General features: G+C 39.8%; 1 protein-coding gene across 3 annotated transcripts in view; it reads left to right on the top strand.

Moving 5' to 3' along the window:
- Positions 1-22,866, top strand: part of LOC139105031 (uncharacterized) — a 90,809-nt gene that overhangs the window by 55,189 nt on the left and 12,754 nt on the right. For all 3 annotated transcript variants that reach the window (XM_070660874.1, XM_070660876.1, XM_070660875.1), the window contains exons 3-4: positions 12,757-12,870; positions 14,018-14,131. In XM_070660874.1, coding sequence (XP_070516975.1) covers positions 14,062-14,131 — 70 coding nt within the window. In that variant the 5' untranslated portion in view covers positions 12,757-12,870; positions 14,018-14,061. The remainder of the gene's footprint in view (positions 1-12,756; positions 12,871-14,017; positions 14,132-22,866) is intronic.

Raw genomic sequence — 22,866 nt, 5'->3', positions numbered from 1 at the left:
ATAATACCCCGAATCGCTCACACACGAAGGAGCGAGGGACTGCGTTAACACAATGAAGTAGCTGTACTTCGTGCGAGCATGAATCATAGAAGGAAGCGTGTCGAAAAAGTGAGAAGGTATTGTGATACGTGATATTTCGGATATGAACGTAACGTAACGGAGGAAAGAGGCACTCGGGCTTTTGACGACGGTCAGACAAAGAGGGGACAAAGAAAATGCCGCTGTCAAAACAAGCAAAAAAAGGAGCGAGAGATTTATGACTTTGTTACCAATACCAATACTTAGCTATAAATCAGTTATCCTCCGACTTTTGTTTTTTTATAACCATATTTTGTTCCCGGCAAGATTCTCAGGTCATAAATCAGCCGTCTTGAGTGTCTTATAAGACATAATTTATTAGCGATAAAATCGCAAAACGCGAGGCGCATTATCTATGTATAATATTGCACTTGAATAAAAAAAAAAGTAGTATTTCGCGATGTAGACTTTTTATAGAAAATTAATATAAAATTGCAATATTTTGCTTGAAAAAAAAAAAAAAAGAAAAAGAACAAACGTATGAAAATAAAATACGGAAATATATAATACCGAAGGGGTCAATATGACAACGCATGGTTTCCCATCCATTGCAGTTCGCAATGGTTTATGTGCTGTCACGTTACTTGGTCCACCACTACAATATTGAACTAATATCTATGTGTTAGCCAAGCGTGCACATCTATACGGATACAAATGCATTTTGCGAATGTGAACGTCGCGCTACATGTGCGTCGCTGTTTCGAGAACCGCGCAAACGAGAATGAATACGTCAGAGCTCCGGAGATAATTAACCGTCGTTCCCTTTGTCTCTTCCCCGCGGGGAGACATTTTTCTTTAGTAAAAGATTGATAAATGTTACTTGTTTTTGGTTTACCATCCGCGCTTTTTAGATACTAAAAGAAACCATGCGCGCGCTATTTTTTAAGAACCCCAATTAGAAATTACGAAAAAAGAATTATATCACTCACCAATCTGCATGAGCTTCAGCGGAGTTGTGCAATTTTGCCGGTGACTGTAACATAAAATGAAACATATTAATATAGACATGTTAGTATTTAAATTAATGTAAAGATAAATCTTTATTTTTATAAAGATTTTATAAAAAAGAATTAATTCTTATCTAAAAGTTGCTCCGCCGAGGCATGTTGCCCTTCCTGGGCCTTCTCCTCCTCTCAGGATGTCTGCGGAATGTCGGGTCGGTCCTTCCTTCAATGGTAGAGTATTATCTAAAACAGAAAAAATTACGATTAATATTCTGTTCTGCTCGATGTCTTATTGAGCTATCGATTTCTTGAGTCGAAATCGAAAATTTAACGAGAAAGGCGGTAGCGCGTTCTAAAGCGCGGTAGGGATAAAACATAAAAAATTTACATTACATTATTTATCCAATCTTAAAAAATTGGTGAGTGGCGCATGAATTAGCTTTTTAAACAAGCAAAAGAAAACCAATCAGAATGGGTTTTAAGAGGCAACAATAAAATCGAGATTTAGCTAATTCAGGCGTCTCACACGCTTTTTTAGATAGAACTACATCGAGGTATTTTAAAACGAGCACGAATCTTTTGAAATTCCGTATAAAGTTAAACAACTAATTTCAACAAAATGACACGCCGTCCACGTCGAACGTTCGCGTTAAGTAAAATGGATCGAGCGTCAGCCGTTCCATCAAGACACGTCATCGAAGATTAGATACATATTATATATATATGTTATATATTTTTCAAGATATCGTACTTTTCAAAGGTATTTCTTATATGAAAGCCGCGCGCGAGTGTGCGTCACGTTCTTTTCGATTTTCGGGGCCTCAGTTTGGTTTTATTTCGAGCTATCGGCCGCCAACGTCGAAGGGCGGTTAACGTAACGTCGGCAATAATATCCCGAAGTTTTCCTCCCTCGGCTAAAACATACCCCGGGAAATGAAGTAATGAGCGAACTTTATTACAGGCGAATGGCTTTCTCTTATTTTACGCTCGTGATGGATAGCTGAATTAATATCACTTCGTTATTTTGCGAACGAGTAGTATTCACGAGACGCGACGATAGTAAAAATGAAATATAAAAGTCGTACGTACAACGTAGAATAATTACGAGCGGATGAAAAAAATTCACGAGCATCCGATTGCAGGAGAGGCGAAAATATTATTCGCCAAAAACGCGGGCGCACCGACGTGTCGTTTTGCGCGAGATCTTAATTCCGTTAAAAAAGAAAATCACACCGCTGAAACTGCAACGTGCAAATATGTCGATCAAATTTTTTTTGCCGGTCGATTGTATTTATTAATTTGCTGGCACGCAGATCGATTTGACTCGCGCGGACTCCAAAATGGATTCAATCGAGCATTATTTAATTTGTGAAATAACCCTGACTTTTCGGACGAGCCCAAAGGGTTCCGATATGCGGAACGGCGTGTTAAAATTCAGCGGATTACTCGCCGCGAAAGCTGCGTTTTAGTATCAGCGTGCGTACAGCAGTGCGGAAGCATCCGCTAATGAAACGCACAATTAACTGTTATCGCCGTCGTGCATCCTGGAACTTCGCTAATCGAATTTTCGTGCGATTACGCGTATTTTCCCGTTCAATGGGAACGCACATTAACTCTTCCTAAGCAAATTACGCAATTGGCCTTTTGCCCTGTCACCGATGATTAATCGCACGACATTTGAGACTCATTGATTAGTTGGAATTAAATTGATTCAGCCTGCGGTATAAAATATAAAGCGCGTTAAATATTCCAATTACTTTGCGATGGAACGACAGAGCGCATTATTAAAAACCTGTGCGTACTCTAGAAAGGAAATAACGTAAAAAAAAAATTTTTATAACTTGCAGAAAAATAGAAAAGAAAAAGGACATAAAAATAATTTTTTTTTCCCTCCTAAAGTTGTAATTTTTAATTAATTTAAAATCAAACAGTTGTCATATCAAGCTCGACCGCTAAAATGCACATGCGGTGTATTACGAAATTGAAACTAGAGAATTAATGGAGCTTTCACAGACTGCGCGAAAAGAGTAATTTGCACAGACGTCTGTTTTTGTAAGAAATGGCCGAACGAGAAGCGCGTCTATTCACGCCACGAGTCGGCCCGATCTGCAAATGAAACATGAATGCGAGTAGAGCTGAATAGTAAATGGTGTAACGCAGGGAGATGAGTCTAAAGCAGTAGTTGACGCGAAGAGCTCGATTTACTTCACGCGACGAGCAATTTGACGGAGTGCGCCATAAAGGGAAGTTCCTCCAATTCACGAGGAGACGTTCTTGCTAGTGCAATTTTGATAATAGCGATCCGCATGACATCGGATATCATTGTCGATCAGGTCTATCGTTATAGTCCGCGGGCGAGATTCTATGGAGAACATCAAAGACCGTCTCAGCAGCTGACGTCATGCCCGTGATTTGGAAGTAAGAAATTAATTGGATCCCTTATTTCCGAAATACTATAATAATTTACGTTTTCTACCTTGAAAAAAAAGCCGTGTTAAATCAAATCGAATTTATTGTTGCCCGTTTGTTCTCTCGTTTGACTCGCTTTCGTGCCCTTTTTTTTTTTTAATACTAAAAGGAGATATTTTTATTCGGCAAAGAACGTTTATTACTATTTTGTATATTACTTTATTTGCATAAATTCTTAAGCGCAAATATTCAACGGCAAAGTTTAACTTTAGTCACGAGAAGTTGACTAGTTCTTCTTCTATCCTGTTTCTTTTTTTGCCGCTTCTATGACTGTTCTTTTACTATTGTTGTTTCCCCTCACTTTATTTTTGCGATTTACGCATGAGTAATAGCGGCCAATTTGGCAGCTTAGCCCCAGAAAACTTGGGGAAAGCTGAGGAAATGTGCCAAGCACGTCGCGGTGACTCGGATAAACAGATTTTCGAGGACGACGAGAAAGACCATAATGGAAAGACTGAAAATTAAAAGCCTCGAACGCGGAAACCAAAAATCGTTCTATTTTGCACGGAAATATTCGAAAGTTTATAGCAAACTCTCAAGATAATTTATGCGAAAATTGATATTAAGAGCATTAACTATATTATCAATTTCATTATTATTCACACATTTACGTTTATTATAATAGTTAATGTAACAGTCTTTGATTTCAGTCTGCTTGAAAGTATAAAAGAATAATGTAAAAATTAAATATAAAATACAACAGAAAATGATAACGGATCGGATGAAAGATAAATGGTTAGAATAATGAATAATGAACTCTACTTATTTTATTTTGCATATTTTACAATAAATAACCTCGTTCTATACGACACGCGCGCACACATGCGTTATCGCGTAATGAACGTCAGTTTTATTTAACGTTAGCGCATCGTGATATCAGGCATTTGTAAACTCGTTGGACAAAGAGTACAGAAAGTCATGCGGTTTTATCTCGACGCGAAACAAATTCGGTCGCGCATTGGAACTGGTGCTGATAAAATAATTATTAAAAACTGAAAACCACAGATACTGTAGCTGCAAATACCATTATTAAACAACGCGACATAACTGGCCGATCAATACTATTTTGATAGCGACATTTATATGCATTTGTTTTTACTCGCGGTATTTATTTGCCAATACGAGTAAAACAATAATGGTAACGGATCAGTATTTATTGCACTTTTATATTTAACATAAATTTCATACTATTTGAATTAATCGATCGGAGTATATTGCATCAGGAACGTCCCATTATTCCGTAAGGAATTCTTCGCGGTATTGTCATCAAGGTTTTTTTTTTCTTTTTTTTTTTTCTTTTACATAAATCCAGCGCTCATCAGAGCTCGAGTCGAATTCAATTTTTGTTGTTAGGAATTTCTGTAATTTCCCAGGGGAAGTACTTAGCCTCATCTATTGTAATCGATCTTCTGCCAATCGCGGGCGGTTTTTCCAACACCCTCGTTACGCGGGGGAGAAGAAACGGGAGTTTGAAAAAAAAAAAAAGCGTAGTAAGACGGGTCTTTTACGAGGATAGCATCAGGCCGCATTGTCGGGACTTTATAAATTCTGTAACGCTCTCACCGATGCGTTGTCGCATCAAACTTCCAAAGTATTCTCCGAAACGAAAAAGTTCTCGGGAAAAACTTCCGACGGCTACTATTTTGACACTTACAAACACCTGCAATTGTAACACGTCAGACGCAATTGTATTCATCTGTGATGATTTCCTCTGGCGTGTGCCACCGGGACGGGAATGTATTTTCAACGGAAATTCCGCGAAGCCGAAGCGTCAAGACGAAACGCGTCTTTCAGATCCGAGTAAAGTCAACGTGTTTTTCTAACGTCCCTGTGATGTTCGCGCCGCATCGTTATGCATTATGCTAGTCTCGTTACGTCAGAGAACTCAACGTTGAGCTGAAAAATTGTATTGCGACACGTTAATAAATTTAAACGTTCTTTGATACAGTAATTTTCGTATCTAATTAAAGTCGTGATATTTGGAGAGAAAACACGACGTGTTTATCTTGTGTAAATAATAATCGCAATATGTTCAAAGCGTCGGCGCTGTGTGCCGATTTATCTCAAAATCCTCTCGCGTTCATGAGATCATAAGGAATAACAGAGATATGTGAGGAACATAAGTCAACACTGAAAGGACGGAAACCGCGGGATGAAAGGGACAATTTTACATCACTTACGTACAAGGCACTGTCGCGAGCATCCCCGCACGCGAAATCGCGTTGGAAGCGCTTTAATTAGAATGTGTTTTATTTTATTAAATTTGATATGAGTTTATCACCGAAACATTTGGACGTATACTATATTATTTAACAATTCTTTTTTTTTTTTCTTTTCTTTTGTTTCGGAATCTCTTCACAAATTCTTTTGAACAATCAAAGACACTCTCATTTTTGAAATGTCCAGACAAGATCGTCATTGTGCTCGCCACAATGCGCGTACTCTATTATTGTGAGAATCCCGCGAGAATTCAACGCCGTTTATCAGGCGGACAAAAGACGCTGTAAATCTCCACATACCGACATTCTTGTCCGAAACGTCGAGTACCCGGTTTAGGAATGCAACATTTTTTTTTTTTTAAAGTATGTATAAATAAAGATTTAATATCTCGTTACGCGAAACTAAACGTGAATATAACATTGTCGTTTAATAGCATTTTATATCACGGCGCATAGATTATTCTCGGATCTAATTCACGAACTAAATTTTCTTTTTGCAATTTTATTAGGGAATGATTAAGTTGAATTTTTATTACGTGAAAAGAAAGATGCACGAAGTAGCAATTTCCCGTAACCGAACGCGTTTCCCAAGTAATCTGGAGGAGTTCTCGTAAAATCCCATCTCTAGATCATTACCGCAGTTGCTACGCGACAGTGCTACGCGGCCATATAAAGTAACGTAACGGTTTACCATAAAATAAAAATTCTTGAAACGGCGAACGGGCGAGTGGCCCGTTTTCCGAATGTAAGACGCAGTTAAAAGTTCGTCATTGCGGCAGCTTCGTCTCTCTCGGATCGCCCGACGTTTTCGCGACGGTAAAAATTTCCCTGCCGCCGGGAAAATTCTGTTAGAGGGAAAGGGATCCGATTTCGACGGCGATGCTACCGAATTCCTAATCCGCCGATATATCAGTTACCGTCGCCGTATTTGTTCAAATCCGCATTTCGTGTCTCCGTGCTTTCGGTGCGTATACCGGATGCGGGCCGCCTGCACGCGTAACAAATTCTAAGCAGCTTACGCAAAGCCAGGCGTTTGCATCATAGATGCAGGAAGTGTTTTCGCTCCTAAGAAGATTTCGCGAAACGGTGCACATTCACCGGACATGTTTTCATTTAATTACGCTTTTCATTTAATAGAAAAATAGGAGCAACTTATGTTTTCCAAGTTTAAATATTAAGCAACTTTTATATTATGCAATTTAATTACTCGAAGGGATAAATTTAATATGTATTTTTATTTGAAAAATAATTTGTCGTGGTGTAATCTTTTTTTTTCTTCTTTTTTTTTTAAGGAATTATTATTTTTTTATTACGAAAATATCGAGACTTTGATGTAACCTGACGATTGCGGATACAGCAAAATCCCGATGGAAACGTATTAAATCTATAACCAGACAAGTCTTATTTTAAAATCAAGGTGCAACCAATATCCTCGACATTTCCACGAGATGTTCGCGTATACGTTGATGTTGAGTGGAGGGCCCTTTAAATTTTAGACACAGATTTACACAATCGAGTTATATTTTAAACGATATCGCGTATTATTATTTATAGCAGCTTTGGCAAGCATTAATATCAAAAGTTTCCTTAAATAGATAAGCAGCTCTGTCTTGCGGTATAACAAATGCATTTGCGCGTGTATTATTGTTAAGCTATAACAGCACCTCTAATTCAAGACTTCCTCAGCGGCGTTCTCATTTATTTCCGTGACTGCATTAGTTGAAAATGTCCCCTCGAAACTGCTCTCGCGGGGATATTTATAATTTCTTTCGTAATTAACGTGTAAACTTACACGCCGTCACGTTTCTGGGATACTGCTTCAGTTAATACATCCCGGTATTCGCAAATAAAAGTAATAAAAAATCCGGAAGAGATGTAATCACGTAATATGGTCACGGTGATCCACCCATGGGACGCATCAATTCCATTAGTCGCAGCTCTCAACGCACATTTAATCTCCTTAGTTGGTATCAGTAAAATAAAATTATATTGAATTTTTATCCATGCACTCAAAGACAAATATAATAATATTTAGTTTCAACTATAACTATATTTTTAATCACGAATATAATTGATTAAACTAGTCGGGGCTCCAAAATAACTACTTTTTTCTCTCAGGACGTCTTAAAAAAAATAGAAAAAAAAATAGAGACTTGATCGGGACGATTTATTAACTTCTCTCGTCCCCGTTTGTATCCTCGCGGTCAATTAAGTGAATCCTTAGAAAGGGAACCACCTTGCCGCGCTTGCTCCAAATGAATACATTTCGGAGCATCGCTACGTTCTCGCGGGATAGTCGGTTATTGCTTTCCGCTAGAAACTTACCGCCAACTTTGCTTGGCTATGGTAATTGTGGTTTGTTTTAACCGTGGAATCACATTTCTTCCTAGGCCGAATTAAATCTCAGCGCAAAACATATTATTTCGCAAAGATAAAGGCGCGAACTTTGACGTGGCTTAATGCCAAGCGAAGAGCAGAGTAAAATATACCGGTCCACCGAAGAGTGGACAAAAAAAAAATGCGAAGCAACGGTTCACGTAACATCGCCCCGTGACGCAATAAAATGTAAATTTCGACTGTAACGTTGGCTTGCGCTCAACAAACTGCACGACGTATTCGGCACGAATAATCTTACAGAGGGGAATATGCAAATTACAGCGCTTCCAGTTAAGTGCGAGGTTGTGTAATGAATTTGAACTGCGTTTAATGTATAATTTCTAGCAACATTTATCACGAAATCTAATATTATTTCTCGTTAGCAAAGCGACGTGAATTCTTTTGTGTTGATTCTTATTACGATTGTCTTCGAGTAATATTATTTGACTTCGCTCCACTAATTTAAACAATTTGTTGTTCCCCTGCTTGTAAGTCTTGCAACCGCGAGCATTATGCGTGCTACGTGAATCGTCGAGCTTGTACAACGAATTGACTACTGGTGCGAGTAATGGCGCGCAAGCGAAACGTCGGGCGAAAGAGCGTTCCCTGAATTATGGCCAGCGATTTGGTTGAAAGTTATATGAGGGCTAAGGACGAGATCTTACTGAAAGGGATGATACCAGAATGGGAGTTAAATAACGCGAGAGCCACCGTATAAATGTATGTAATATAACGCGGTATGTTCATAAATTCGGTCGCAACAGAAATAAACGCGTTAGATTCGATATCGTTGCGAGACTTTAATTAACTTGGTTATTACAATTCTGCAAAGTAAATCGTGATTTTTAAAAATATTTTTACTACGCTGCGTTATTTAAATCAATTCCAATTTTATTATGGCACTTTAAATAACTAATAACATTTATAATAATTATTTGAAGCAATCGCTTTTATTCAACTTTATTTAGATTAAAATCCCGAGATGTACGTATTACGGAAATATTTCTAACGAGATTTAAATTAATTTTTCCTTCATCGATTGCGAGTTTATTATCGAATCGTTATTTTATAACGTTGAACAATCGTGCCTTTCCTAACAGCTTTGGTTTCGAAACGTTTCAGAGCTACGTTTTAATTTTCCAAGAACTCTGTTAATTGTCCTCAATAGATAAACTCGAGGGTCTATGATTAATTACTTTCCAAGATGCACTACGTACACCGGCGGCATCAAGGGTGTCCTGCCTTTGTAAAATTATCTTCGAGTGATACTTTAAACGCTCCTTAAGGGCTACGACACTTATCAAACGGTTCATTACCTTTCAGTGAAAAATATTACAGAAAATATTTCATCTTTAAATATCTTTCATTGAAATTATAATAAAGAAAAAAGAGAAGCCTTGTTGAAGCTGACAAATAGTGATCGAATCAACACTCTTAATTACTTTGCACTTATGCAAGATTAAATAATATTAAATAATAAAAAAAATTATATTAATCGGAAAATGTAAAAATAATATATTTCATAATTTGCATCGATTCCTTTTATTTCTTTTTTTTTTTCTTTCTATGCTGTTTGATTGCGTTTCGGAAATTCACCAGCGATACCGATTGCGCGAGCTTTCGTTTCGGTTCTTACGATCTCAACGGCAAATGAGGGAGAAAAAAGTACGCGCAGAGAAACGCCTGGTTATGACCGTTTCGCTTGCATCGGCTGTTTTATATTCACATCGGTAACCCGGGGTCGCAGGCTCCTCCTTTTTCTTGTATCGTGTCTTTCAGGAGCACGCAGTATCTCGCAAAGTTCAGATAAATACGCCGATCCGATACGCCGGATAAAAAGAGACGCGGTGAAACAAAACGTTTTTAAAAGAAAAGCGCAACATGACGGAGGAGGAGAGAAGGAAAGGGGGGAGGGGGGGTCATGTAGTTTCTACCGCGTTGCAACTTAGTCGGCATTCTTCTTCCCTTTTCCTCGTAATGCCGATCGATTTTTCCCGTGCCAATTTCCGTGCTTATCGCAAACCCCGTAACGTCTTTGCTAGTTTCTTTATGTCCTGCATCGTCTACTTATTTTCCAGTTACATTCGCCACCTGTGTTAAAACGTACAAGTAATAAAGAGTGAAACGTTGAGCTAAATACCTTTTTTATTTATTTATTTATTTTTTTTTTTTTGAAGAATGCCAATTACATCTGATAATTTTATTTCAATTTATTATATTTATCGTCGAAACTAGGTTTCGTCTCGTATTTGCTTCGTGGCATCTTATTTAATTTCTTTTAGAAATTCTCTTAACTTCTATTTTCTTATTACTATTTCCGTCATCGTGACTGACATTTGAAATTGCCTTCTCAGGAGTTGGAAATGTAAGGGGGATTTAGATGTTAATATCTGTATTCTCTTTGAACGTCCCTCTGGCTTATCTGTCATATCTGTTACACTTAGTGCCAATGGGAAATCATGCGCGTAATTATATGACGTGATTTAATAGAAATATATAATATTAGGATTGAGCCGGGCTTGAATTTTATATGAGAGGATTATTTATGAATTCGCGATCGGTTATTTCGCTCGCGAACGCACGCTGGCTGCGTGACGTCCACGTATAAATAGGTAACGTTCAATTTTACAAAATGTTACGGAACGAGACTTCTCGAAGAACTTCGACGTTGTTCGAACTTGAATGACGGAATGTTCTCGGGGAAATGGTACGTTTCTTTAACGTTGCGCGCGTGAAGTTTTACTGAGCTCTTACTGAAATTATACTATTAATTTTCTGAAAGCCCCTTTGCATTTTATAAAATTATCACGCCGTGAAAATAATAAGCTGCAATGTGAAAAATGAGCTCGACAAATTTCTCTCGGCCGTCATATTTTTTAAAGCTTTTTTTTTAGCCGATTCCGTTCTATGCTGATGCCAGCTTATTCGTTAACGGAGAACGAATTTTTTTTTTTTTTATAACCAACAATTATTTAGTAATAAAAAGAGGAATAATATTATGAGAGATAATACGAATCCAAACATCGAGCGCCAATAATCATTTAGGGAAAATATATTTCTCTTGCAAAACGCCGCTTTTTTTCTCTTTTTCTCTCTTTCTCTCTCTCGATATAGCACAATGTGTTATGTTACGCGAATGTACAATATTTTCGACCGATCAATAATCCAGTTATAGTCGGTTATTGGTTCGAAGTTCATTCTTTTTTTTTTTTTTACTGTAAGATATTTTACGCTGGATAACGAGAGCTATAATTTTTTTTTTTTTTTACAATACGTAACAATTTCGATATATATGCAAATATGCCGCGGCGTTTCTTACGAGTAATAAAAATAATATTCACGCGGAGCAAGGAGTACGCGCTTAAAAAGAAATTGGCTATAGAACGCGCCGAAGACCGAAGTGAGAAGGCGAAGATTAAGAAGGGTGTAGAAGGCATCCCTTATCTTGTAAAGGTACCGGGTATCGTGCCGCACGACGGGGGAGCGGCATTAAGAGATAAAAGATTCCCGGACCGTGAAATTTACGGCCAATTTCGCCCACCGGCGCGTTATTCCCGCGTGCGTTAAACCGCGTCTGCCAATCGTGTAAAGTACTTTCGACTGTCGGCCGCATTTTATTAGCGTACCGGCGGTGGCTCCTCGGTGTTAAAAGTCACGCCCGCTTGCCGCACGTTGTGACGGAGAAGACGAGAATATAATAACGATTAGATAGGTTTTATGACGGCAATAATTGTAGCGGTTACTATAAGCGACGTAAAGAATAAAAATTAATTTTGCTGGAAATTCAATAATTACATAAAACAGTAACTTTTCTTTCTCTACTTTTTTATTTTTTTTATTTTTACGTTAGTGTATTCTCAAATGTTACGTACAAAATTTGTTGTAAAATGAGGAGTACGCAGAGGGAAAATAAATGGTCCCTTTGGTGGCTGCGGCGCACCTTTTGGTTTATCATTACCGCGGCATGGCAAGGCAATAAAACTTAAGTTACAATGTTCTAATGTTCCAAAGCGATCCCCGGGCGTTTTGTACCACGCGGCTGTTTACCCGTATCTCGCGCTTACCACCCCTCGTATTCCGGAATGCACGCGCGTACGTGCGCCGCGTGCATGCGTCTCGTGACTTCATGCATATGCAGGTCCGCTGCCGCATTATACATTTGTTGTATGTGCAGCGCGTCAAATTGCGTCGCGTTTAGTTGCCATGCGGGCGCGAATGTAATCTCCGTGGATCTCGCGGCACAAAATGGAGCTTCGACATGCGGAAAAAGTCCCACCTCCCCCTCCCCCTTTTGGCCGAGAACGAACGTCACGCACTCCGCAGATGTATTATTTTGCGACGCATTCACCCGCGAAGTTTCACGCGCGGAATGCCGCCGCCGTAGCATAACGACAATTCGCTGAACAGTGGTCTCTTTGTTTGACCGTTCGCGGCGACTCGCATATAAATAATTTTGCGATTTTTAGTCTCAACAATGTAAACAGTTTACGCGTTTGAACGACGCTTAACCACTTTTTATTTGAAATAAAAAGATAATTTTTTTTTCTTTATTTTTTTTTTTAGTTTATAAACGATTTTACAAACTTTTATAATTTAGATGTTACACAAAAAAAAGATAAAACGTTACACAGATGTATTAATAATAATGTACAATTTTTATTCTGCCGCAGGTTCAAGAAAAACTGAACATCTGAACGATGTGAGAGGAATATATGGACGGGGGGTACCAAACGGACTGGGCAAATTCGGCGAAATTACGAACACGTGGCGGGACGTGAAGCGGGGTGAGTTAATGAATCAATTTGCACTTCCGGCTAATTTAATTTTTAAGTTAAAATGTATTTAATTTCCATGAAATTATAAGTGTGGAATTTATAAGACGCCCAGCGTTATGCATAATGCAACAATGGTGGCTATTGCATTTCAATTTCTGACCATTTTTTCTTCTTTCTGTTACGGAAACTTTCTCAGCCATATACATTTATTTCGAAACTAGTATTATTTTACGTAGCGTTTGTTAAATAATATTTTATACAATATCGCAAAATTAAAATGTAAAGCTAGATGGTTATGAATGTAATAAAAGTTTCACATTTTTCTTCTTTTTTTTTTTTATGGAAACAGATAATTCTGTCTAATTTAACAATGCTATTGTATCTTTGTAAATCGTGCCGCCTAACTACTGGGAATATACGTTCTCGATTCTTGTTTCGACCTAGTTTCGAATAACGTGCGCTGCATTTTTGTTTCTAATGGAAAAATTGCGCTTCCGATTGGGCGGCATTGTGCGCGAAAAATTGCAGCCGATGAAAATAAATGAGCTATAATAAATAAAATTTCGTGCGATCCAAATCCTCTCGAATGTGTGCGACATTTTATAAGCATTCGAGTTCTATTTCACGTGCAAATTTTACACGGTTTATTCATATTAATTAAATATTAATTGATATTTTTTAAGTATTAGTAATTTTACCATAGTCCGTACTGAGCAGTATTAATGCATATCTTTATAAAGCACGAGCTGGATCAGGCCTTCGATCCTTTTATCCCAAGACGGTTAGAGCTTTACTTCAATAGTTTGTCAAATTCCCAAAGGACTCCGCTTATAAATATGTATGGTAGCATCTCCAATTTTCTACAAAAGAGCTATCGAACGATGAGAGGCGGGGTCCTTCGCCTGGAAATGCTAAGAAATCTCTGCAGTGCACTTTAATTATATCATAGTTACATTGACGAAGCTAGTTGAATAAATTTCTTTTTTTTTTCCGCGATTAATTTTTTTTAATTTAAAATTTATTTTAATCAAATTAAATATTTATTTTGCAATTTTATTTCGTTAAGTAAATAATAAGTAGTTTAATTAAGAAGTAAATATATGTGTAATGCGTTACATACGCCTAATTTCTTTTTTCTTTTTTTTTTTCTTTTCAGCGTTAAGCCTGCTGTGCGTAAAGAAATTTTCCGGCAGCGCGACAATGCTGGAGGCACCGCCTGGAAGTCGCGAAGATCTCGTAGAGGCGGCAAGAACTCCGTGTACACCCACCGGTAAGTGACGTTGGCGCTTTATCATAAAGTTCGAAGGGAGTTTCGGTAACTCACGAAATTTATTAGTTCGCGTAAACACGCCCCGTTATGACTGCGCAAGAAATAGATGGCCGCGGCTTGACGCCGTTGTACAATATTGATAGTCGCGATTACGCGAAACGAAACAAAGTTGGCGAATGAAGAACTCTGGCGACGACGCACTTACATTTGAACGAGAGAAAATATAGGGCGGACGGGAGAAAATTAAATGCACATTATTTTGCAAAATAAAATATACGCCCCGCGCACGAAAAACGTGAAGGCTCGAGAGAGATTACGACGTCGGAAATTTTTCGGTACTAACTCGATAAGCACGATATCCCCACCGTCTATTCACGTTCGTCTCTCTAACCTTATCACCGCATCATGACGGCTATCACTCACCTCTGAAACGCTACAAATTCCCGCCAACCAGGGCACGACGAATTACTCGCTCGTTACGTCTCATCAGATTGCATTCTGTCGCTTCCGCCTTAACGCAATAAATTAATTTCTTCCCTTATCTCCCTCCTCCAGGCTGGTAATTACAATTTTGCCCGGTAACGTCGTTAGAAATTTATCGCCGGGGAAATTTTCTGTCCTTGGCCGTCCTCCGGCGCATTCGTTCTTTGTAAAAGGGATCCCCCGCGGGGTGGTGAAAACCGCGAGGCGCCGTTTTTCCCGCCCGGGCCGGGTATCGTCGGCAACCGGGCAGTAATTGACACCGTTTCCACGGCTAAACCACTTTCCAATTTTCCCCTTATTTTCACGACGTAATAACTTACCGAGCCTGGCGTAAGTTTAGCCAAGGGTCGGGTCAAGGGGGTTGAAAAGGCCGCGGACGGTGGCTACTAACGTGTACACAGGCGTCTCCTTTAGAGGCTGCCGCCGAGATAAGCTCTCATTGGCGATCGAAGCGTAATCACTATGGCTTCCTGAAATAGCGCGTCAACCCCTTGCACCGCCAACGCCGAGAGTCCTTGTCGGCGGTGCTTCGATCACTTGTCAGTAGTGGAATAGCTGTGGCAAGAATTACGGTCAGCGTTACAGCGAACTTGATTCAACAGAGTCCCGATAGAAGTTAAAGTCGGCAACAGATAGCCGTTCAAGAGCGATCGCGCTCAGAAATCATAGCGCGGTAATGCAGATTGAATTGACGAACGGATCGTTTTTCATAACTGTTTTTCGTACGTATAAAATTTACGCCGGTGATATATGCATATGTGTGCAATCGAACACAAAGATGGGTTTAGTTTTGTAAAAATAGCGCAGTTCACGTGGGTAGTATCGAGATATAGACTCGCGCCACTTGAAAATGATCGATTCCCTTTTTCGCATTTTCGGTCTCCATTTTTCCGCGGCATCGGGAACGTCATAAATCTCATGAGAGAGCACTCTCGCGAGTGTTCTCTTACAAGCGGGTGACGCGTACGGTGATGATCGAAATGCAGATCGAAAAAAATTGCCGCTGCCACGCGGATAAAGGCGTCTAGGAGTCTCGCAGGACCTCGATCCTCCCGCGTCCCGGCGTTGGGACTTCCATCTTCCCTTCATAAATCAAAATGTTGTCCATTTCGCAGCGATCGCCCGTTTCCCTTTCTCGCGGGCGCCCCGAAATAGCGTGAAAGTAAATAACAGCCGATCGCGAAACGTCGACGTATCTTAAAAAAGCTCGGCTTGAAAAAGTTTCGAAAGGGCTTTTCTCGTCTTCGCTTTTCCTTTCTCTTTCTTTCCTCGCTCTTCCGTCCCGCAGTTATTTTCGTACTCGCAGGGCAACCTAGAAACTTTGGTAATTACGTGGAATTAAGCTCCTTAAAATTTATAACGCGGCTTGACACATTGGTAATATAAGGACCAGAATGGACGGTCAAGTAGAAGATGGAAAACTACCTTTTTTTTTTTTTTACACTATTTCTTTTAGAGCGAATTATTTATATTATATTTAAATAGTAATCGGTCGGTATTAATAGTTGAATTTATTTTAAAGTTTAATCCAACTATTATTAACTCACTCGCTAATATTAACAGCGTTCCGAACAAAATTCTGGATGCCTTTACTTTAAATTTTAGACGAAGATATAATAACAATTACATATTCATTTTAATAGTACATTTTTAGCGCATTATAGCTGGCGTAGTCTATAATGTTTAAGTGCATTACAAAATAATGTGCGGTTTCTCTCTCGAATTCAACATCGGGGGAAAGTTATAATGCGGAAGCAGTTTGCGACGAACAAGTCGACGCGCACTGAAATTAATAATAACGCGCATGAGAACATCCTGCACCGTCTGTTGTATTAATTAATATGAAATTCTAGATCGGCAACTGTCACGCCGGCAGAGACGAGTTGGTTTCTTGTATAATTAATAATGATCTTCGAAGTTAGTAAATGTGAGCGTTTTGTTACGGGCTCGAATCGACGCGGTCCGCGCAGAATACGTAATGTCGCTAATGGGATTAAAAAGTAGAGGAAAATTAGACAGGAATGACTGAAATATGAAAGAAGCGTACCTGACGCGTTGAAAATATGTAGCTCGAAAATTACGCAATTATGTTATTTAACAGAATTTTTTTAAAGGAATAATAAGAATGAAGATAAACTATTGCAAAACTTAATTGATTTGTTAAATGGCCGTAGAATTATTAAAACGATCGTGTTACTTTGATAAAAATTATTAAAATCGTGTAACATTTCAGTGAAATTTAATCTTATAATATTATTATTACTTGGAGCTGTGATTTATAAAAGTCGAATGAAAGCCTGTGTTTCATGATTGAAACAGATAATATGCATTTCGAAGTGGTTCATGTATTTTATCGAAAATATTATTAAAATTTTTAGTACTTCGTTTCTTTGCACGATACATATTACACGTTTCCATCTTTGCACATGCACGCACAAGCGATTATGCATCAACAATACGTTCAGGACACAATTTATCGGCGATAATTGATGAAACGGATTACATGCGCGAAATTACGGTCGTGAATACCGTCGACACTTTTTTTTTCCTTTCCCCGTATCATCGAGAATTCGATATTGGTCGTAACGAACGGCTCGATCTAATTAAACTCGCGCGCCGAGATACGCGCATTTCGTATCGCGCAAATGTTTGCGAATAAAAGCGACCGTCTTCCATTTCATTTGATAGCTAATAAAACAAAGAATTCAGTTAATTTTATGTTATCCGAACGATATTACCAGCCACTCTAAATTTAAACGAAAAAGAAAACTGCTTTATTTTTTTTTTTCTTTTTTACTTTTATTAAATTATGTATCCTTGTCGTAACTCCCTTTTTTTTCTTTTTTTTTTTTATTGCCAGAGTATCAAATGTTGGGAGCGATTTACAACGCCGCCGGCAGTATTCGCTAAACAAACTCGCTAGAAAGTTATTGCATAATTTTGCGCATTATTGCAATACGTCACGGTGAAACTTTCCCCGGGGTAAACTTTCGTAGTACATCCGGTGAAGCGAGGCCCGTTCGCGCGATACCGTTCGGGCAATAACGACGACGGCGTTAAGTCATGCGTGCGCCCTGACTTATTCAGGGTCAACAGGGCGAACTCGGGTTGCGGCATTCGGTCCCGGATCGAGTCGAGGAACGAGATCGGGCGGAGCGTCTGGGGCCCGGGCTCGGGTTTTAGGGACAAATACGCCGAGGTCCACTTGGCCAACATTGAATAATTCATGGGGTTCGACCGAGCGTCTATACGCCATCGGAGCTGTGCCAATAGCCGTTGCACTGTTCATCACGGGCTATTGATTGGGGTGGCGGTTTTCCGCTCTCTCTCTTGGCCACGTTTCCGTTATCCGTACGTCAGAAATGAAACAGCCCCCGTTAAGTATATAGTATGCATACATATTTACGCCCGTAAATAATGGAGTCGTGATAAAAGTTGGGAAAGTGTACGTGCCGCGGCGAGGAGATAAAAAAAAAAGAAAAAAAAAATTATTCTCAAAAGTTTAATGAAGTAATTACTTTACGCGGGGAAAAGTTTATTCTAATGAGAAATCTCGGGGCGGCATCGATTGCGAAATAAGTTTGAGAAGTATACATTATGAAGCCGCGGACTTTTAGCAGTGAGCTTTCTAAGACCGCTAGTAAATACTGGCGGGTAAAAAATTAATTGAGTTCTGTTGCCCCGGCCATGTCCGCCGGCGGGAGCGCGGGTTTTAACAATGTTTAAAAACGAGATCGCGCGACCCACGTACGTGATCCCGTTTAAAAACAAAGAGAGCCAGCGTGGTGTATCGCGTATCATTATCCGACTGTTTATTAGCGTGCACGTAGCATTTAAAAGTACGCTCGGCGCACGAGGCACAAAGGATGAGCGTTCATTGAAAATTTTATCGGCAGATTACCTCGATACGAAAATAATTATACTCGCGTCGCGATCGCTTGTATTCGATTGTCAATTTTCGTGAAGCGGGCTTAGGCGGAGGAGCGAGCAGCGGTTAATTCGAAGCGAATAAGATATAAACGACATGCCGATAAACACGCCGCGCGACTTTATGCATCGCCGTGTGTACGAGACAGCTTAAATGGGCATGGAAAAATAAAAGACTCGTAACGGGTAACGTGAGTTACTACCATTAACCTCGTCGCGGCAAAAACTCGGCGCTCATCTCGACGCGGTGCGACGTATCATCGCGCGAGTGTTTATTCGGTCGGGACGATTCCGCTGGACTCCACGATCCTCTCTTAATCTCGGATGCAGGGCACTTAATCACGCGCGCGTGTGAAGAGATTGAATAGCCCCACTGGAAAGAAAAAAATGGCCCCGCCGTAACTCGCTCGCCACGAAGTTTAAATTGTCCAGCTGTATTTTTTATTTTTTTAATTTTTTTTTTGTCTCTCTTTCTCTCTTTCCTTTTTTTTTTATCCGTGCGAGCGCAGTATTTCGTATTTTACACGAGCGAATTTTGCGCGCCGGTGTTCCTTTTGGTATTTTAACTTTTAACGATGGCGCCCCGACGGAGTGACTTTTTTTCCGCGGAAGCCATTTCCTGTAGTTTTGCAGCGTGATTTCCGCTATCTACGTAAAGCGCTGGAACATTTTTTTTTTTATCCTTCCCGTGTGTACTTCTCTTTTCGACCGCGCGCTCCTCAGCGTCATTTTGAAATGTCAGTCTAATATGACCTTTAACCTATCGCGCTGTCATATCAAATATCGTAATTTATAACGCTGTACGGCACCGCGTTCTGACTAACGCGAATGGATGGCCAGATTCCACGGTTGTCCAGATCGCGGTTGTATATTTAGATATACACGGAAATCTGAAAGGCGCGCGATGCACACAGCGCTTTTAGTTACCTCCCCCGCGTTATTTGCTATTATTATCCATCTGCATCGAAGCTCGAGTTTCTCGTTTCCGTTTCCAGAAACCATTTCGTCGGTACGGTTAAAACACCGCGCTTTCTAATATAAATTGCATATCAATCTTTATACGCGTGCAAAACTTTTATGAAAGAGAAATCGTTCCGCGGGGCTTATCGAAAAAGCGATTCGTCAATTTGCGCGGAATTATCCGCGGGATTTATGTTCCCATAAAAATCTCGATGTCGCGCTCGAGTTTGTACGGTTAATAGTTCGTTTAAATGATAAACGCACGATGAATGCGTAATGAACATTACGCCGGGCGAGGTAAAGTAAGAGACTAATGGATTTCGCCGGCGATACATTAGTCTCGTCCGCGCTGCGCCGATAAGATAATGCGGGACTTAATTTCGCTCGCGAGAACGCCGTTCGTCACGGCGACGTTAAATTCTGTTTCGCAAAACACGGAACGCTGATTTTCGATACGTTTCGCGACGCGTATGAAGCCGGAGAGTTATCTAGCCGGACGGTAACATCCGACCTTCTTGATACAATATTGATTCGATCTCCTGGCGTGCTTGAGCTCGCAAGCATTGAATTTGCATATGGAATTACAAGGGTACGACTGCGACGGAGTGGCAGCGTATAACGAATTCGTGTTTGCCGTTTGATTGTACGGAAATTGCATCGGGCGTCGACGTGCGGCGCAGTTGACAAGCATGATTTCCTGGACCACGCGAAACTTCGATCCACCGTGATAGGTCTGTCAATGCGAGGCGTTTGTCTGAATGCGACTGAACGGGCGAGATCTTGGTGGATGAATTTTAACAGCGGTCTTTTTAAATTACGGTACGCTCGATTTATTTAAAGAATTTATTTCGCTCGGTGACTTTATGCGATGACATTATGCACAGTTAAGTGAATGAAATCGTGAAGCATTGAAATGGCAATTATCTCTGCGTTGTGTCATACATAAATCACCGTTGTACGAATAATATTATTATTAGGAAAACACAGTAGTCAAATCGTAATTACGGCCGAATTTATTGTTTGACAGTATTTGAATGCCGGTTAATTATAATATTTCGCGAACCGGCGAAGCTGCGAAACGGGCAAATTGTTAAATCGATTCTTGCAAAACGCTTGACATAATTACTATTTATAATCACGATGTTTTAAGGCCGACTTCATGCCGCGAGCATTTTATATCTGCATTTTTAATAGAAGGTACGAGAGACGTACGATCATCATAATTATAGTAATCAATAATTTTGTCATAAATCTTTTATTTGTTAAAGCTTCGCTTTCGTTTTTTTACCTCGGAAGACTAAGCTCCGTTTCTTTGCCGCAGTTAGCAGCTATAAATTGCATTTTTCGTATCGCGATATTCAAATATCTGCATACATTTATCCAGGCGTTCCCTGAGGAGAGTAAAAATAATTCCGATAAATCCATGATAAATGGCAATTCGTAATCGCATAGCTCGACATAGGAAAATAATTAGCAATAAATTCTCGTCTGATCAACTGCATACTCGTCTCGATTTTTTAAATTGTCTGAGTAGCATCTTTGCAATATATGGCGTCGGTTTCTACTATTCTATTTTTCTTGTTCTCTTGCTTTATTCTATTTTTTCTACTTTTTTTTTTTTTTTTAATCGAGAGGTGACAGTTGGAATCTGCGAGCTCAACAATATCTCGCTCAGAGGGAATTTTTTAAATAACTCGATAGGGTCCTCGATTCCCGTCGCAACCGTACGAGTCACTTGTTCTATTTTTTACGGCCACGCTGTGTCGCGGCAATTGGATGATTGTTTTGCAGCTCGCGATATTCCCTGCGAGCATGATTCTGTGTTAAAAAATTGGTCAAAGCCGAATTCTAAATATAGAATCTATTCGCCCCCGCGCGAAAAACCGAGGACGAGCGACGGGAAACACGGGGAATTGGCTTCGGCCTGCGTCACGCGTATCGTCTATCATGTAACGCAAGGAGATTTGCCGAAATTGGCTCCGCGTTACGCTCACGTTACTCGCGATACATTCACGGATGCATTGTTGAGCCGAGCGGGCGTCTACAGTTACATATCACGATCGCTCGTATTCTTTCCCGAGACAAACGGTTGATTTTCGAGGTAGAAGTCGCGGCGTTAGTTTTATTTTTTTTATTTTTTTTTTGGAGAGATAATTTTGGATGCACAAAGACTCGACGGCGACAGAAAATATTCTGCGAAGTTACACAATTTTTCCCCAGTCGAATCTGACATATTTTGAGCTTTTGACACACCGGCGTGTAAATGTTTAAAGCGTACGGCTATAACTAACGCTGTAGGAAATATAGTTGATTACAGTTTGCGCGAAGAATACGAGAGGCGGGAGGAACATATATCAGTAGCGCGAAACAATTTCGATATTTGCGGTATGCAATGGAGATGCGGTTTATGGACGCAATTCGGAGTGCCATTGTGTGCACCGCAGCTTTGTATTTCCGTCTCTTTCGGTCGTGCCTTTGTGCCTGACCAATCTGTGTGCATTCCACTGCCAAGCCGTACATCAATATAATTGTATATTATAAAACACGAAGAAAATGGCTTTGTTACATTCATTTTCAATCGTAAAAATGAACAGGACGTTTATTACATGCTCCCGTAATTACAAATACTTAAATATATAATATTCATATTAATATTAATATCTGAAATTTTTATTCTCGCAATCGTGCACTTTTGAATCTAGATTCGTTACCGTAATTTTCTCATCTCTGATAATGCGAGACTTTTCGGCGTCGAAAGATAAAATTCGATACGCGAATGTTCACCAATGTTTACCGCAGCTCCGTGCATTGTCCATTCGAATGACGTTATCGCGGGAATAAAATCCTTCACAGCGATACTTTCCGTAACGAGAGATCGGCTTTCAGTCGAGCAATTTCGGTCGAAGCTTTTTCAGTCGTGTCTGGGTGAACGGGAAATAATAAATTTGCCTCTCGCCGATCATTTTGCGCCGGTTCACCGTTGGTCGACACGCGCGCTATAACGTTATTTCGCGGGTTGTATTCGCGCGATTAAACAACCCCGTGAAAATTAATTTTCGAAATAATCCCCAGCGTCGAATCATAATTATGTTTATTTATGATTCTTAATTTACGCACTTTCACCATTTCGCGCGTATCGACGCGTTGAATTAAAAATTTAATTTACATTAAAAAAAATATATTTTATTATAAAATAGATTAAAAGTAATCTGTGGTTTTACAGTCTTTCGAGTTCAAATTTATACACGTACGTTCTTTCAAAACTGTGTAAAGTGCCGTGACAAATTCCGTTAGCCCGGAGCGTCCGCTGGCCTCAAAGTAACCCCCCGCGCGATTGGTACGAACGCCCTTTAGCGGCGCAATGC

Source organism: Cardiocondyla obscurior, linkage group LG08 (genome assembly GCF_019399895.1).
Source record: "Cardiocondyla obscurior isolate alpha-2009 linkage group LG08, Cobs3.1, whole genome shotgun sequence".
Lineage (NCBI taxonomy): Eukaryota > Metazoa > Arthropoda > Insecta > Hymenoptera > Formicidae > Cardiocondyla > Cardiocondyla obscurior.
The sequence above is the reverse complement of the archived record's forward strand: the minus strand, read 5'-3'. Positions and strand labels throughout refer to the sequence as shown.